This window comes from Callithrix jacchus, chromosome 8, assembly GCF_049354715.1.
Source record: "Callithrix jacchus isolate 240 chromosome 8, calJac240_pri, whole genome shotgun sequence".
Taxonomy (NCBI): Eukaryota; Metazoa; Chordata; class Mammalia; order Primates; family Cebidae; genus Callithrix; species Callithrix jacchus.
Window position 1 is genome coordinate 85,041,439 of NC_133509.1, and position 12,917 is coordinate 85,054,355.

The 12,917-nt window shown below is 35.8% G+C and overlaps 1 protein-coding gene across 3 annotated transcripts in view; it reads right to left on the reverse strand.

Moving 5' to 3' along the window:
* The window catches only part of MAP4K5 (mitogen-activated protein kinase kinase kinase kinase 5), a 118,881-nt gene that overhangs the window by 83,642 nt on the left and 22,322 nt on the right, over window positions 1–12,917 (reverse strand). For all 3 annotated transcript variants that reach the window (XM_035260466.3, XM_078334875.1, XM_078334874.1), the window contains one exon: window positions 11,592–11,649. Coding sequence is in view for 2 of the 3 variants with exons in the window: in XM_078334875.1 (XP_078191001.1) it covers window positions 11,592–11,649 (58 nt within the window). In the remaining variant the exon portion in view is untranslated. The remainder of the gene's footprint in view (window positions 1–11,591; window positions 11,650–12,917) is intronic.

Below are 12,917 nucleotides of genomic sequence, written 5' to 3' on the forward strand. Positions count from 1 at the left end.
CTATTTACAATAGCATCAAAAAGAACAATTAACCAGGCGTAGTGGCTCACACTTGTGATTCCAGCACTTTGGGAGGCCAAGGCTGGCGGATGACCTGAGGTCAGGAGTTCAAGACCAGCCTGGCCAACATGGTGAAACCCTGTCTCTACTAAAAATACAATAATTAGCTGGGCATGGTGGCACACATCTGTAATCCCAGCTGCTCAGGAGACTGAAACATGAGACTCACTTGAACCTGGGAGGCAGAGGTTGCAGTGAGCCAAGATCACCCCACTGCACTCCAGCCTGGGAGACAGAGTGAGACTCCATCTCAAAAAAAAGAACAATTAGGAATAAACTGAACTAAGTAAGTGAAAGACTTGTGTGCTAAAAACTATAAAACACTATTGAACGATATTAAAAATGACACAAATACGTGGAAATATTTTATTATTTAAAAAAAAATTTTTTTTTTTTTTGAGATGGAGTTTCGCTCTTGTTACTCAGGCTGGAGTGCAATGGCGCAATCTCGGCTCACCGCAACCTCCACCTCCTGGGTTCAGGCAATTTTCCTGCCTCAGCCTCCTGAGTAGCTGGGATTACAGGCACGTGCCACCATGCCCAGCTAATTTTTTGTATTTTTAGTAGAGATGGGGTTTCACTATATTGACCAGGATGGTCTTGATCTCTTGACCTTGTGATCCACCTGCCTCGGCCTCCCAAAGTGCTGGGATTACAGGCGTGAGCCACTGCGCCCAGCCATTTTTTTTTTTTTTTAAATTTTTGAGATGGAGTCTTGCTCTGTCGCCCAGGCTGGAATGCAATGGCACAATCTCGGCTCACTGCAACCTCCACCTCCTGGGTTCAAGCGATTCTTCTGCATTAGGCACCTGAGTAGCTGGGACTACAGGTGTACACAACCATTTTGTATTTAGAGTAGAGACAGGGTTTCACTATATTGGCCAGGCTGGTCTCGAATTCCCGATGTTGTGATCTGCCCACCTTGGCTTCCCAAAGTGGTGGGATTACTGGCGTGAGCCAACATGCCCAGCCCAAGTTAATATTATGAAGATGTCAATACGACCCAAAGTGATATAAAGAGCTACACAATCCCTATGAAAAATTTCAGTAACCTTTTTTTGCAGAAATAGGAATGAATCATTCTAAAATTTGTATAAAATCTAGAGACTCTCCATAGCCAAAACAATTTTGAAAAAGAGGAACAAAGTTGGAAGACTCACACTTCCTGATTTCAAAACTTAGTAAAAGCTACCATAATAAAAACAGTAGGGTACTGGTATAAAGACAGACATATTAAAGACCAATGGAATAGAAGAGAGAGCCCAGAAATAAACCTTCATGTATATGGTCAAATGATCTTCAAACAAGGGTATCAGGACTACTTGATGGGGAGAGGGCAGTCTCTTCAACAAATGGTATTAGGGAAACTGGATATCAACATGCAAAAGAATGAAGTTGGACCCCTGCCATAATCCATACACAAAACTTAACCCAAAATGATTTAAAAATCTAAATGTAAGACCCCAAACTATCAAACTCCTAGAAGAAATCACAGATGAAAAGCTTCATGGCACTGGATTTGGCAGTGATTTCTTGTAATATGACACCAAAAGCACAGGTAACAAAAACAGTAAGACTACACATGAAATTTTAAAATTTTTGTTCACTAAGGGACATAGTTGAAAGGGTAATCTATGGAATATTTTTAAATTCTGTATCTAAAAAGGGTTTAAAATTCAGAATACATAAACAACTCCTATGACTCAACAACAAAAAAATCAAATAACCTGATTTTAAAAGTGGGAAAGGACTTCAATAGACATTTATCCAAAGATGACCTGCAAACAGTCAATAAGCATATGAAAACATGCTCAACATCGTAATTCAGAGAAACACAAATAAAATCACAATGAGATAACACTTCACCCATTAGGATGGCTATGACTAAAAAAAAACAACAACAGAAAAAAAATGTTAGAGGTGATGTAGAGAAGCTAGAACCCTTATGCACTGTTATTGACACTGCAAACTGGTGAGGCTGCTACAGAAAACAGTATGGCAGTTTCTCAAAAAATTAAGTGTGAAACTATCAGATGACCAATAATCATACTTCTAGATTTATAACCAAAATAACTGAAAATAGGATCTCAAAGAGAGATTTGTAAATCCATGTCCACAGCAGTACTATTTACAATAGCCAAGAAGGCAACCTAGGTATATACAACGTCTATTGACAGATCAATGAAAAAAACTGTAGTATATGAAAAGTACTCAAACTTAAAATCCTGTCACATGCTCTAACATAGATAAAACTTGAGAACATTATGCTAAGTGAAATAGGCTAGTCAGAAAAGGACAAATACTGTATGACTCCACTTATATGAAGTATCTAAAGGAGCCAGATTCATAGAAAGGCCAGATTCATTCCAACCAACTATTGGAATGGTCGTTACTAGTGGCTGTGGGGAGGCAGCAAAGAGGAGTTTTATCAAATGAATATAGAGTTTCAGTTTTGCAATATGAAAAATTCTAGAGATCTGTTTCACAACAATGTAAATATACTTAAAAAGACTAAACGATGCACTTAAAAATGATTATAAGACAGCTGGGAACAGTGGCTCACGCCTGTAATCCTAGCACTCTTGAAGGCCAAGGAGGGTGATCAGGAGTTCAAGAACAGCCTGGCCAACATGGTAAAAGCTGTCTCTACTAAAAATACAAAAAATTAGCTGGGCCTGGAGGTGTAATCCCAGCTACTTGGGAGGCTAAGGCAGGAGAATGGCTTGAACCCAGGAGGCAGAAGTTGCAGTGAAGTCAAAATTGCACCACTGCACTCCAGCCTGGGTGCCAAGAGCAAGATTCCATAGCAAACAACATAAAAACAAAAACAAAAACAAAAAAATCGTAAGACAGTAAAGTTTATGTTTTTTACTAAAATTTTAAAAATATGAAAATGATTTTGAGTATAGCCCAATTTAATGATTTTTACTACAGTTAGATGTTTGGATGTTCAAGTTTCTAGATACATATAATACATATTTTTTTTCTTTCTTTTTTTGAGAGGATTTCATTCTGTTGCCCACAGTGGAATGCAGTGATGTGAACATGGTTCACTGAAGCCTCAACCTCCTGGGCTCAAAAGATCCTCTGGCCTCAGTGTCCTGAGTAGCTGGGACTATAGAAGCAGGCTGCCGTGCTCTGCTAATTTTTAAAAATTTTTGTAGAGATGAGGTCTTATCATATTCCCCAGGCTGGTCTTGAATTCCTGGGCTCAAAAGATCCTCCCACCTCAGCCTCCTAAAGTGCTGAGACTACAGGTGTGAACCATTGCTCCCAGACCAAAAAAGCAAAAAATAAAAACTTTTAAAACAACATAAATATGCAGTAACCTAAAAATGTGTTTATCACTTACAGCAAAATTACAATGCAAAAATTAGATCTCTTAATTAAGATTTGCAATGACAAAAGTTTTCTGCGCTAGTAAGTACCAGATACATTTCTGAAGTTTATGAAATAATTTAATGTTAAAGATAGGTATCAAAACGAAAACTAATTTTACTGGTAGCTCATTGTACAGTGAATACATCAACAGTACTATTTTCAGAATCAATTAACCCAATGCTAAATATTCTTTCAGTTAATTTATAAACAACCATGAAAAAGTACAGTGACACAATGGTGGCAGTCTTGTGAATATGGCTCTTTTGGTTCATAATATGATTTTTTCCAATGAGCATAATGAATGTAGAACGTTAAACAGAAGACATTAGTAAACAATACTAACCTTTATTCATTTTCTGTTATCTATTATTTAAAACTAATAAAATGACATTTGGGGCATTTATTTGTGCCTTCAAATTAACATTTTCCATTAATTCAGATTTGAACTGTCCAAACAGTGAAGACAGGGTACAAATATTTTACTTTACAGAATATTTTAAAAAATAAAGGTTGTTAGAGTTTGAATAGAAATTCTGAAAAAGGCCGGGCACGGTGGCTCACAACTGTAATCCCAGCACTTTGGAAGGCTGAGGCAGGTGGATCACAAGGTCAGGAGTTCGAGACCAGCTTGGCCAATACGGTGAAACCCTGTCTCTACCAATAATATAAGAATTAGCCAGGCGTGGTGGTGCACACCTGTAGTGCCAGCTACTTGAGAGGCTGAAGCAGGAGAACTGCTTGAACCTAGGAGGCAGAGGTTGCAGTGAGCTGAGATCATGCCACTACACTCCATCCTGGGTAACAGAGTGAGACTCCATCTCCAAAAATAAAAAATTCTAAAAAGAACATACCACCGCCTAACCAGAATAGCTGACACTTGTCCTATATGGCCAAACAGCCTACCTTGGGATTTCTTTCAAGAATTGTCACAAGGCAAACTAATGGCTGGTTTAAACCTCCGTATATTTCTTGACTTTTTAAGATATACTCAACTTTCTCTGCTTATACTTTCAGGAAACAGGATAAAGTATTCCCTGCAAGTCCAAGGAAAGCTTTAAACATCTATTCAAAGATAGCTAAAGATTCCTACTTATTTCAAAAACTGTCTAAAGAAACACATTTATTTTATTTAAAAAGACTATTTTTAAGTATTTCCAATTTAACCTTTTAAAAGATAAGCAAAGGCACAAAGCAAAAGGGTATTGCATTAATCATCCTGGGTAGTGATGGATTAAATTCTACCCCTGTAAGCAGGGCTCCCAATATGTAAAAAACTGTAATTTTCATAAGCTTAAAATACTATTTTGTAGTTTCACCATAAAAAAGGGATAATGGGAGAAGGAAAGAGGGAAGGAAAAGTAGGATTCTGATGGTAAGTTTTCCCACAAACTTTGTTCCTGCTCTGGCTGTTGGCCACCACTAGCTACAGACTTGAGCAAACTGAGTATCTGTAAAATGAGTTAGATGGCAGGCTGAAATTCAGACAAAAGACAGAAAAACATGGTGGCATGAATCATCATAATATCTGCCTGCTCTTCTAGGGAACTCTGGATGCCTAACCAAAGAGATGAAAAATGTAACTAAAACTCACAATGTTATCACTAGCATTATTTTCAATGCTAATCACTGGTAAGTCAAACTCTATTTAATAAGTATCTACTATAAAAATGAGATAGAAATGGTTAAATCATTCCTGAAAGCAATCATTTTGCCTGTATATTCAAAGAGTAACAAGAACATACAGACATAGGAAGGATGCTGACTTCATTGTCTTTTACAAATACTTTTGTTGCTAATTTAAAAAAGTGATTCTCAGTGCTAACCTATTTTTAACTCTAAGGCTTACTGCAGCATTTTTTTCAAATATTAGGAAGACCTTCAAAAGCAATCTGTTTCAGCAAAATTTTGAATATAGCATTATAAAATTAAATTTCCAGAGGCAAGTCAGTAAATACAATTTAGGACTCTAAAATTACTATAAACTTTAATATCCTATTTTACACCGTGGGGAAAAGTGCTATTAAGTTTACAGCTAGAATTTCATCTATTTAAAAAAAAATTTTGTTTATGTTTTACCAGACCTAAGTTTTTTTCTAAGACATATTGGCAAATAATTATCTTTTCATGTCTAAATACAATTTTAAACCAGTTCATCTGTTAAATCAATACAAGAAAGCATTTTTGTATTATGCTGGTTTTAGTGCAAGTTTTTGAAAGCTGGCGAATACAGTTGAGAATTCATTTTTGAAATATAGCAGTCTCCAAAATTATTTGAAGTATCTGAACTGAAAGCTGGGAAAATTCATTAGCATATCATTACATATATTTTTTAGCCTAAACATTCCCTTAAGTCTGCTCCAAAAATGTGAAAAATACCATCTACTTTGGCTTTACTGATAACGCTAAAAACCCACTGATTTGCCATCAAAATTCCACCACAGCAAAAAAAAAGATAAATATAGGATGCTGAAGACAGGAAGAATTCATTTTGCAAAAAAATTTAAGACAGTGCTTCAAACTCTCAGAAATATGAAAGGGGAAAAAAAGAGTGTAACTGGGCAACAAAATGAAACAGAAAGAAGCTGGTAGAGTTAAGGGGGGAAGCTCCATAAAAATAATACTTGTATAAAACTAATAAAAGCACTGGAACCAACAAGTAATAGAAGCCGTACTAGAGGCTGGGCATGGTGGTTCTCACTATAATCTGTGCACTTTGGGAGGCTAAGATGGGTAGATCACTTGAGGCCAGGAGTCCGACTGAGAGTAGCCTAGACAACATGGGAAAACCCTGTCTCTGCTAAAAGTACAAAAATTAGCTGGGTGTGGTGGCATGCATTTGTAATTCCAGCTATTCGGGAGGCTGAAGCATGATAATGGCTTGAACCAGGTTCAAGCCACAAATGGAAGGAGAAATGAACAAAATCACTAGAGTGGAAGATGATCAATACTTCTGTTAGAACCCATTTATGCCTACTGTTCCATTATTGGAACGCTAAGCATGTGGGAGTTATTTATATCCTACTGCTCAAGGTCATTGCCAAGGTCTGATTTTTCACACGTCTGCAATTCAAAAAACTGTAACCTCCAGCATAAATAGGTTAATGCTCAATGTGTAAATACTGGAAGCACTATCCTACATTGTGAAAGTCCTGGCCAAAAATAACATTCTATACGATATGACTGTACAGTTACAAAAACAATTAAAAACATTTGAAAACTACCAGAAAAATATGAATTCTATAAGACTGCCAGAGACAAAATATATCCAATAAAATCAGTGTCTGAAGTACACATCTACATAACCAATTAGACAGCCTAAGAGGAAAAAAGAAACACATTCACAATAGTGAAAAGTACCATAAATATGAAGATGTATATGGCAAAAACTTTCCTAAGGACATGAATAAGAAAAAACCTTTACTACTGTTAAAATGCCAAATCTCCTACATTAATCTAAGTGCCTTTTTTCTCCTTGATAAAAATGAGTGGAGAACGATCCAAGATGGCCGATCGCTAACATCCCGGGATTGCAGCTCTCAGTGAAAGCACAGAGAACTAGAGGACGCCACACTTTCAGACAAATTCTGGTCGCTCACGGAGCAGAAGAACCCCAGTGGAGGAGTCACACGGGTCGCCAGCGCGACTCTTGTGGCCGGCGCAGTGGTTTCACCGGCACCTCAGCGCGGCAGCTCTTGGAGCAGAGTAAACAGGGCTGGCTCCCCTTCTGACCAAGGCTTGGAGGACCCACACGAGTCCCCAGCACGACTCTTGAGGCCGGCGCAGCGGCTGTGACGGCACCTCGGCGCAGAGTAAACGAGACTGGTTCCCCTTCTGACCGAGGTTTGGAGCCCCGGGAAGGCAGAGTCGCCTATTACGGACACAAGAAGGAAGCCAGACAGGAGAATCCTGGGCAGAAAAGCACCATCAGTCTTAACGCCGCCGTTCTGGCCCTGGGAACTAACAACTTGGACGTCCACTCAAGAGACCTAATCTGAAAGTTGGTAATTTCAAAGACGACAGGAGGATAAATTTACAATGATGGGAAGAAACCAGCGTAAAAAGGCTGAGAATACTCAAAATCAGAACACCTCTCCCTCTAAAGATGATCACAGTTCCACATCAACAATGGAACAAGGCTTGATGGAGAACGAGCACATCCCAGTAACAGAATCACGCTTCAGGGAATGGATAATAAGAAACTTCTGTGAGTTAAAAGAACATGTTGTAGCCCAACGTAAAGAAACTAAGAACTTTGAAAAAAGGTTTGACGAAATCCTATTGAGAAAAGACAACTTAGAGAGGAATATAAGTGAATTAATGGAACTGAAGAATACAATACAGGAACTCCTAGAAGTATGCACAGGTTTAAACACTCAAATTGTTCAAGCAGAAGAAAGGATATCAGAGGTCAAAGTCCAACTTAATGAAATAAAACAAGAAGACAAGAGAAAAATGGATAAAAAGGAATGAGCAAAGTCTCCAAGAAATGTGGGACTATGTGAAAAGACCAAATTTACGTTTGATAGGTGTACCTGAATGCGACGGAGAGAATGAATCCAAGCTGGAAAATACCCTTCAGGATATTATTCAGGAAAATTTTCCTAAACTAGCAAAGCAGGTCAGTATTCAACCCCAGGTAATACAGAGAATACCACAAAGATATTCCCCAAGAAGAGCAACCCCAAGGCACATAATTATTAGATTCACCAGGGTTGAAACGAAGGAGAAAATACTAAGGGCAGCCAGAGAGAAAGGTCAGGTTATCCACAAAGGCAAGCCTATCAGACTTACAGCAGATCTCTCAGCAGAAACTCTACAAGCCAGAAGAGAGTGGGGGCCAATATTCAATATCCTCAAAGAACAGAACCTTCAGCCCAGAATTTCATATCCAGCCTTAAACCAAGCTTCACAACTGAAGGAAAAATAAAATCTTTTATGAACAAGCAAGTACTCAGAGATTTTATTACCACCAGGCCTGCTTTACAAGAGCTTCTGAAAGAAGCATTACACACAGAAAGAAACAACCAGTATTAGCCTTTCTAAAAATATACCAAAAAGTAAAGAGCACCAACATAAAGAAGAATTTACATCAACGAATGGATAAAACAGCCAGTTAACATCAAATGGCAGTAATCCTAAATTTAAATAGACTAAATCCCCCAATCAAAAGACACAGCCAAAACTCAATGGCATGTTACATCCAGACCTGTTTCACATGCAAGGATACACAAAGACTCAAAACAAAGGGATGGAGAAAGATTTACCAACCAAATGGAGAGCAAAAATAAATAAATAAATAAATAAATAAAAAGCAGGAGTTGCAATTCTCATATCGGATAAAATAGATTTTAAAGCAACAAAGATATAGTAGTAAAAGGATCAATGCAACAACAAGAGCTAACGATCCTAACACCCAGATACATAGAGACTTAGATTCAATGAGACAGAAAATTAATAAGGATATCAAGGACTCGAACTCAGATCTGGAACAAATAAACTTAATAAATATTTATAGAGCTTTACACTTCAAATACACAAAATATACATTCATGTCAATACCACATCACACCTACTCATAGGTTTAAATGAAATATTGATTGGCCATTATTAATACCCATTTTTTTCAGAATAAAGCAATATTTCCGTTCACCCTCCCTCCCTCTTTTTCTTCCTCTCCTTTACTCATTTTTTTTTCTTTCCTTCTCTCAAAAAAGGAAAAAAAGAAATCAACTTGTAGACTTCTAGATCCAGGTCTGCAATGTCTCTCTCACTGCCTGATTTCCTTCCTTCCCTTCTATCCCTCTCTCCCTCTCTCTCTCCCTTCCTCCCTCTCTCCCTCCCTCCCCCCTTCCTCCCTTCCTTCCTTCCTTCATCCCTCCCTTCCTCCTTCCCTCCCTTCCTGCCTTCCTCCCTAAAAATAAAATAAAAAAAAAAGAGTTAAAAATTCTCCTGAAGAAAACATTTTACAAACAGAAAGAAAGTATCTGAAAAATAAAAGGAATTTTAGATTGTGATATGCAATGAAAAGTTACAGTAATCAAAACCAGGATAGTACTAAAGTGGAATAGATAAAAGAAAATCACTGAAACAGAACGCAAAATCTATGCTTACATGGAAATTCAGTTTATGACAACCAAGACATTTCAAATCTGTGGATAAGAGACTAAATACATTGTAATGGCTTTAGGAAACTAGCTATTTGAAAAAGAATATACACAGAGTTCTCTCATCCCTTAGAACAAACTCATTCCTGATTGAGCAAATAATTAAATTTCGGAAGAAAAAAAAAAAACTAGAAGAAATTACAGTTTAAAATTTTTATAATTAGGAGAAAAGGCCTAAGTACAGGGAAATGAGGAATAGAGAAAGGAGGAATCACAAATTTGTCTAAGAGAAAAAAGAAGACTTCCACATGGAAAAGAAAAGTATAAGCAGAGTGCAAAGACAGAAGATAAATTGGGGGAAACGTAAAATATATAATGAAGAGTCACTATCCTCAAAGTGCAAACAGGATCTAAAAATCGAGAATAAAATACAAATAAACTGATAGGACTGGGGCAAAACACAAGAATTTACAACAACAAGAACCAACAAAATTTAAAAATGGCCAAATACTAAGATCACATCATCAATATTTACTGAACTTTCATGTTATTCTTTCTTGGGGAACAAGTTGAAATATTACTCAATCTTAATATATGGGTCACGACTAACATAAAATAGTAACTTTTACAAAACAAGGCAGTGAGAAATTCCAGCCTTTCAAAGGGTTTTAATTTGTGATCCTAGCATTTAATCCTTACATTTTAAGTAATCATACACATATTTTTCTTTTTTTTTACTAAATTGTCTTCTTACATTAGTTCTAATATAAGGCTTACTGAGAATTAAAAATTGCAGAATTTAAAAAATATATCCATTAATTCATTATAATGAACTGTAATATTAGGTTGGCAAAAACTGCAATTACTTTTGCATCAACCTAGAAAAACATAAGCCATACCCTCAAATCAAGTAAGTGAAACTGTGCTGCAACAAGCCCACTGCACTCACTGAAGACAGAAAAGGGATAAACATCTTTGTTTTCTCTGAGAGCACAGGCCAGTTCCTGGACATAACTTGAATACCATCCTTGAATATAATTTGAATATTTGCTCTAATGACTTTTCCAGGAGAGGCAAATGCTTGTATAGTTGTATTATATTCCCTATTGTGTTAGCGACATTTTGGAGATCATTTTATACTTATTAGGTGGAACTTAATGAGAGTATCCTGAAAGAGTATCATTATAACAATTTCTATTTACCCAGAAAAAAAAGACACTGAGACATATCTGAAAGCTTATTTTTAAAGTGTTCCAGCATATGCTACCTTGGTATATTATCTCTCTAATGAATCACATATATAATGATTCAAATACTGTGTCTGAAATGCAAAGTCATTTTAACTGCTCAAACTAAGAAACTGGCATAATTATTTATGGTCATATACTTATCCTACATGCCTAAGTTTATGAACCAGCAAATGAACATACCACCAAATATTCACTTACCTGGTCAAAAACTACTACTATACTCATTAGAAACTTTTAGTATATGAAAATCATAAAACTGTTTCAAGATTATAGTTCTATTTTCAAAGTAAATTATTCAGTGTGTTTTAAAACAAGCAGTCTTCTGACACACAGAGGTGTTAATAAAATAAGCATTAAGCTAAGACCAGAATTAACAAGTCTAAACCAATCAAAGGAAACAGCTGACAAGCAAATGTCATTATCCCAAATATTCACCCCCAAAAAATCACTGAATACTTTCCTAATCAGATTCTCATAAAAGCTAAATCTGAAGTTCAAATATTTCACCACAATCTTAAAAGAAAATTACTTTAACATTGTCAATTGTCTTCCAATTTTGAATGTGTACATGTCAAATTTTATTTGGCAACAAAACTGTCACATCAAACTCACCTTTAACTAACCACCTCCAGTGGAATTTAATTTAAGATATTCTATTGACCTGATAGAACATATAAAGACTTCTTTTGGGAAGAAGGGAAACAAGGAAAGAAATATGGAAAATACTTTTAAGACCTATATTTATGAACTGCACAAGAAAATTGTTCAAAATTGCCTTGAGGATTTTAATACATACCAGGCTCCAATTTAATAATTTTTACTGCTGCCAACTCTCCTGTGTGTACATTTCTGGCCTAAAAATAAAAGAAACACAAAAATCTTATTAATTCGAAAGGTTCTTAATTACATCAAAATTACTTGGTACTATGTTGTTTATCAACCATATTATATCAAAGCTAAAAAACAAAATATTTCCAATAAAATGAGCATACTCAATTTTCCCATTTAAGAAAAATATAGATAAGACACAAAAGTGTTTTACAAATTGCCATTAGTGTCATCACTCAAAAACAGCTACTGTTTAAAATTTGGTCTACTTCCACCAAGGCTTTTCTTCAGTCTTGGGTTAATATTTTTAATTTTAAAGATCTCATGGTTTTTATTTATATCAGAAAACATCATCATAGGTCATTAAAAACATTTTCTTAAATTATCTATATCCAATTACCTAGACAAAAACAGTGCAGATGCATCTCTTTCCTGGTACACATGTGTATATGCATGCGCATTATGGAAGAAGATAAGCCCATCTTAGTCTTCTAAAACATGATTGCAAATGCTGCCTGATTTTCCACTGACAGGATATATAATTTAACCAACCCTCTACTGTTGGGCATTCACAATTTTAATATTATTTTCAAATATAAAAATAGGGATAAATATATCTTAGTTTTATCTCTATCCAGAGCCTTGATTATTTCCTTCAGTTAAATGCCTAGAAGAGAAACTACTATTCAACAAACTATCAACAAACTTACTATAATTAGCACTGCAATGAATATCACTACAAATATTTTAGCACAGATCAGCTTATAACGAAGGCAACCTAGACATACAATGTGAGATCAAAAGCTATGTGGATTTATAATGGGTATGTTGCCATATTGCTCTAAAACACTGTGCAAATTTATACTGTCGGTGATCTTGGATGTTAAATCCATGTCTGCCAAGAATTATTGTACGTAAAAATTAAATGGTTATAACATAGTCCACATAACCATCCTCATTTACTGCTGGACATTAGAATGTTATATATAGTCTTTTCATTATTTAAGATACATTTGCTTTAAATAGATTCTAAGGTATGTTATCACTAGGTCATAGGTTGTGAATATAAACACATACCATCAAATAGTCTAAAAGCATTTTACCCTATATTCTCCTTGTTAATATGAGTGCTTATTTTCATTGTACCCAGTGGCATATCATATGTGGAAATGGAATTTACTAATTTATGACCTTTTCATTTACTATATCAGATTTGAATGCCAACTTTCAAATGGAAGAAAAAAAAGAAAAAGATATGATAAAATAGAAAGGCATAGTAATTTGCCAAATTAAA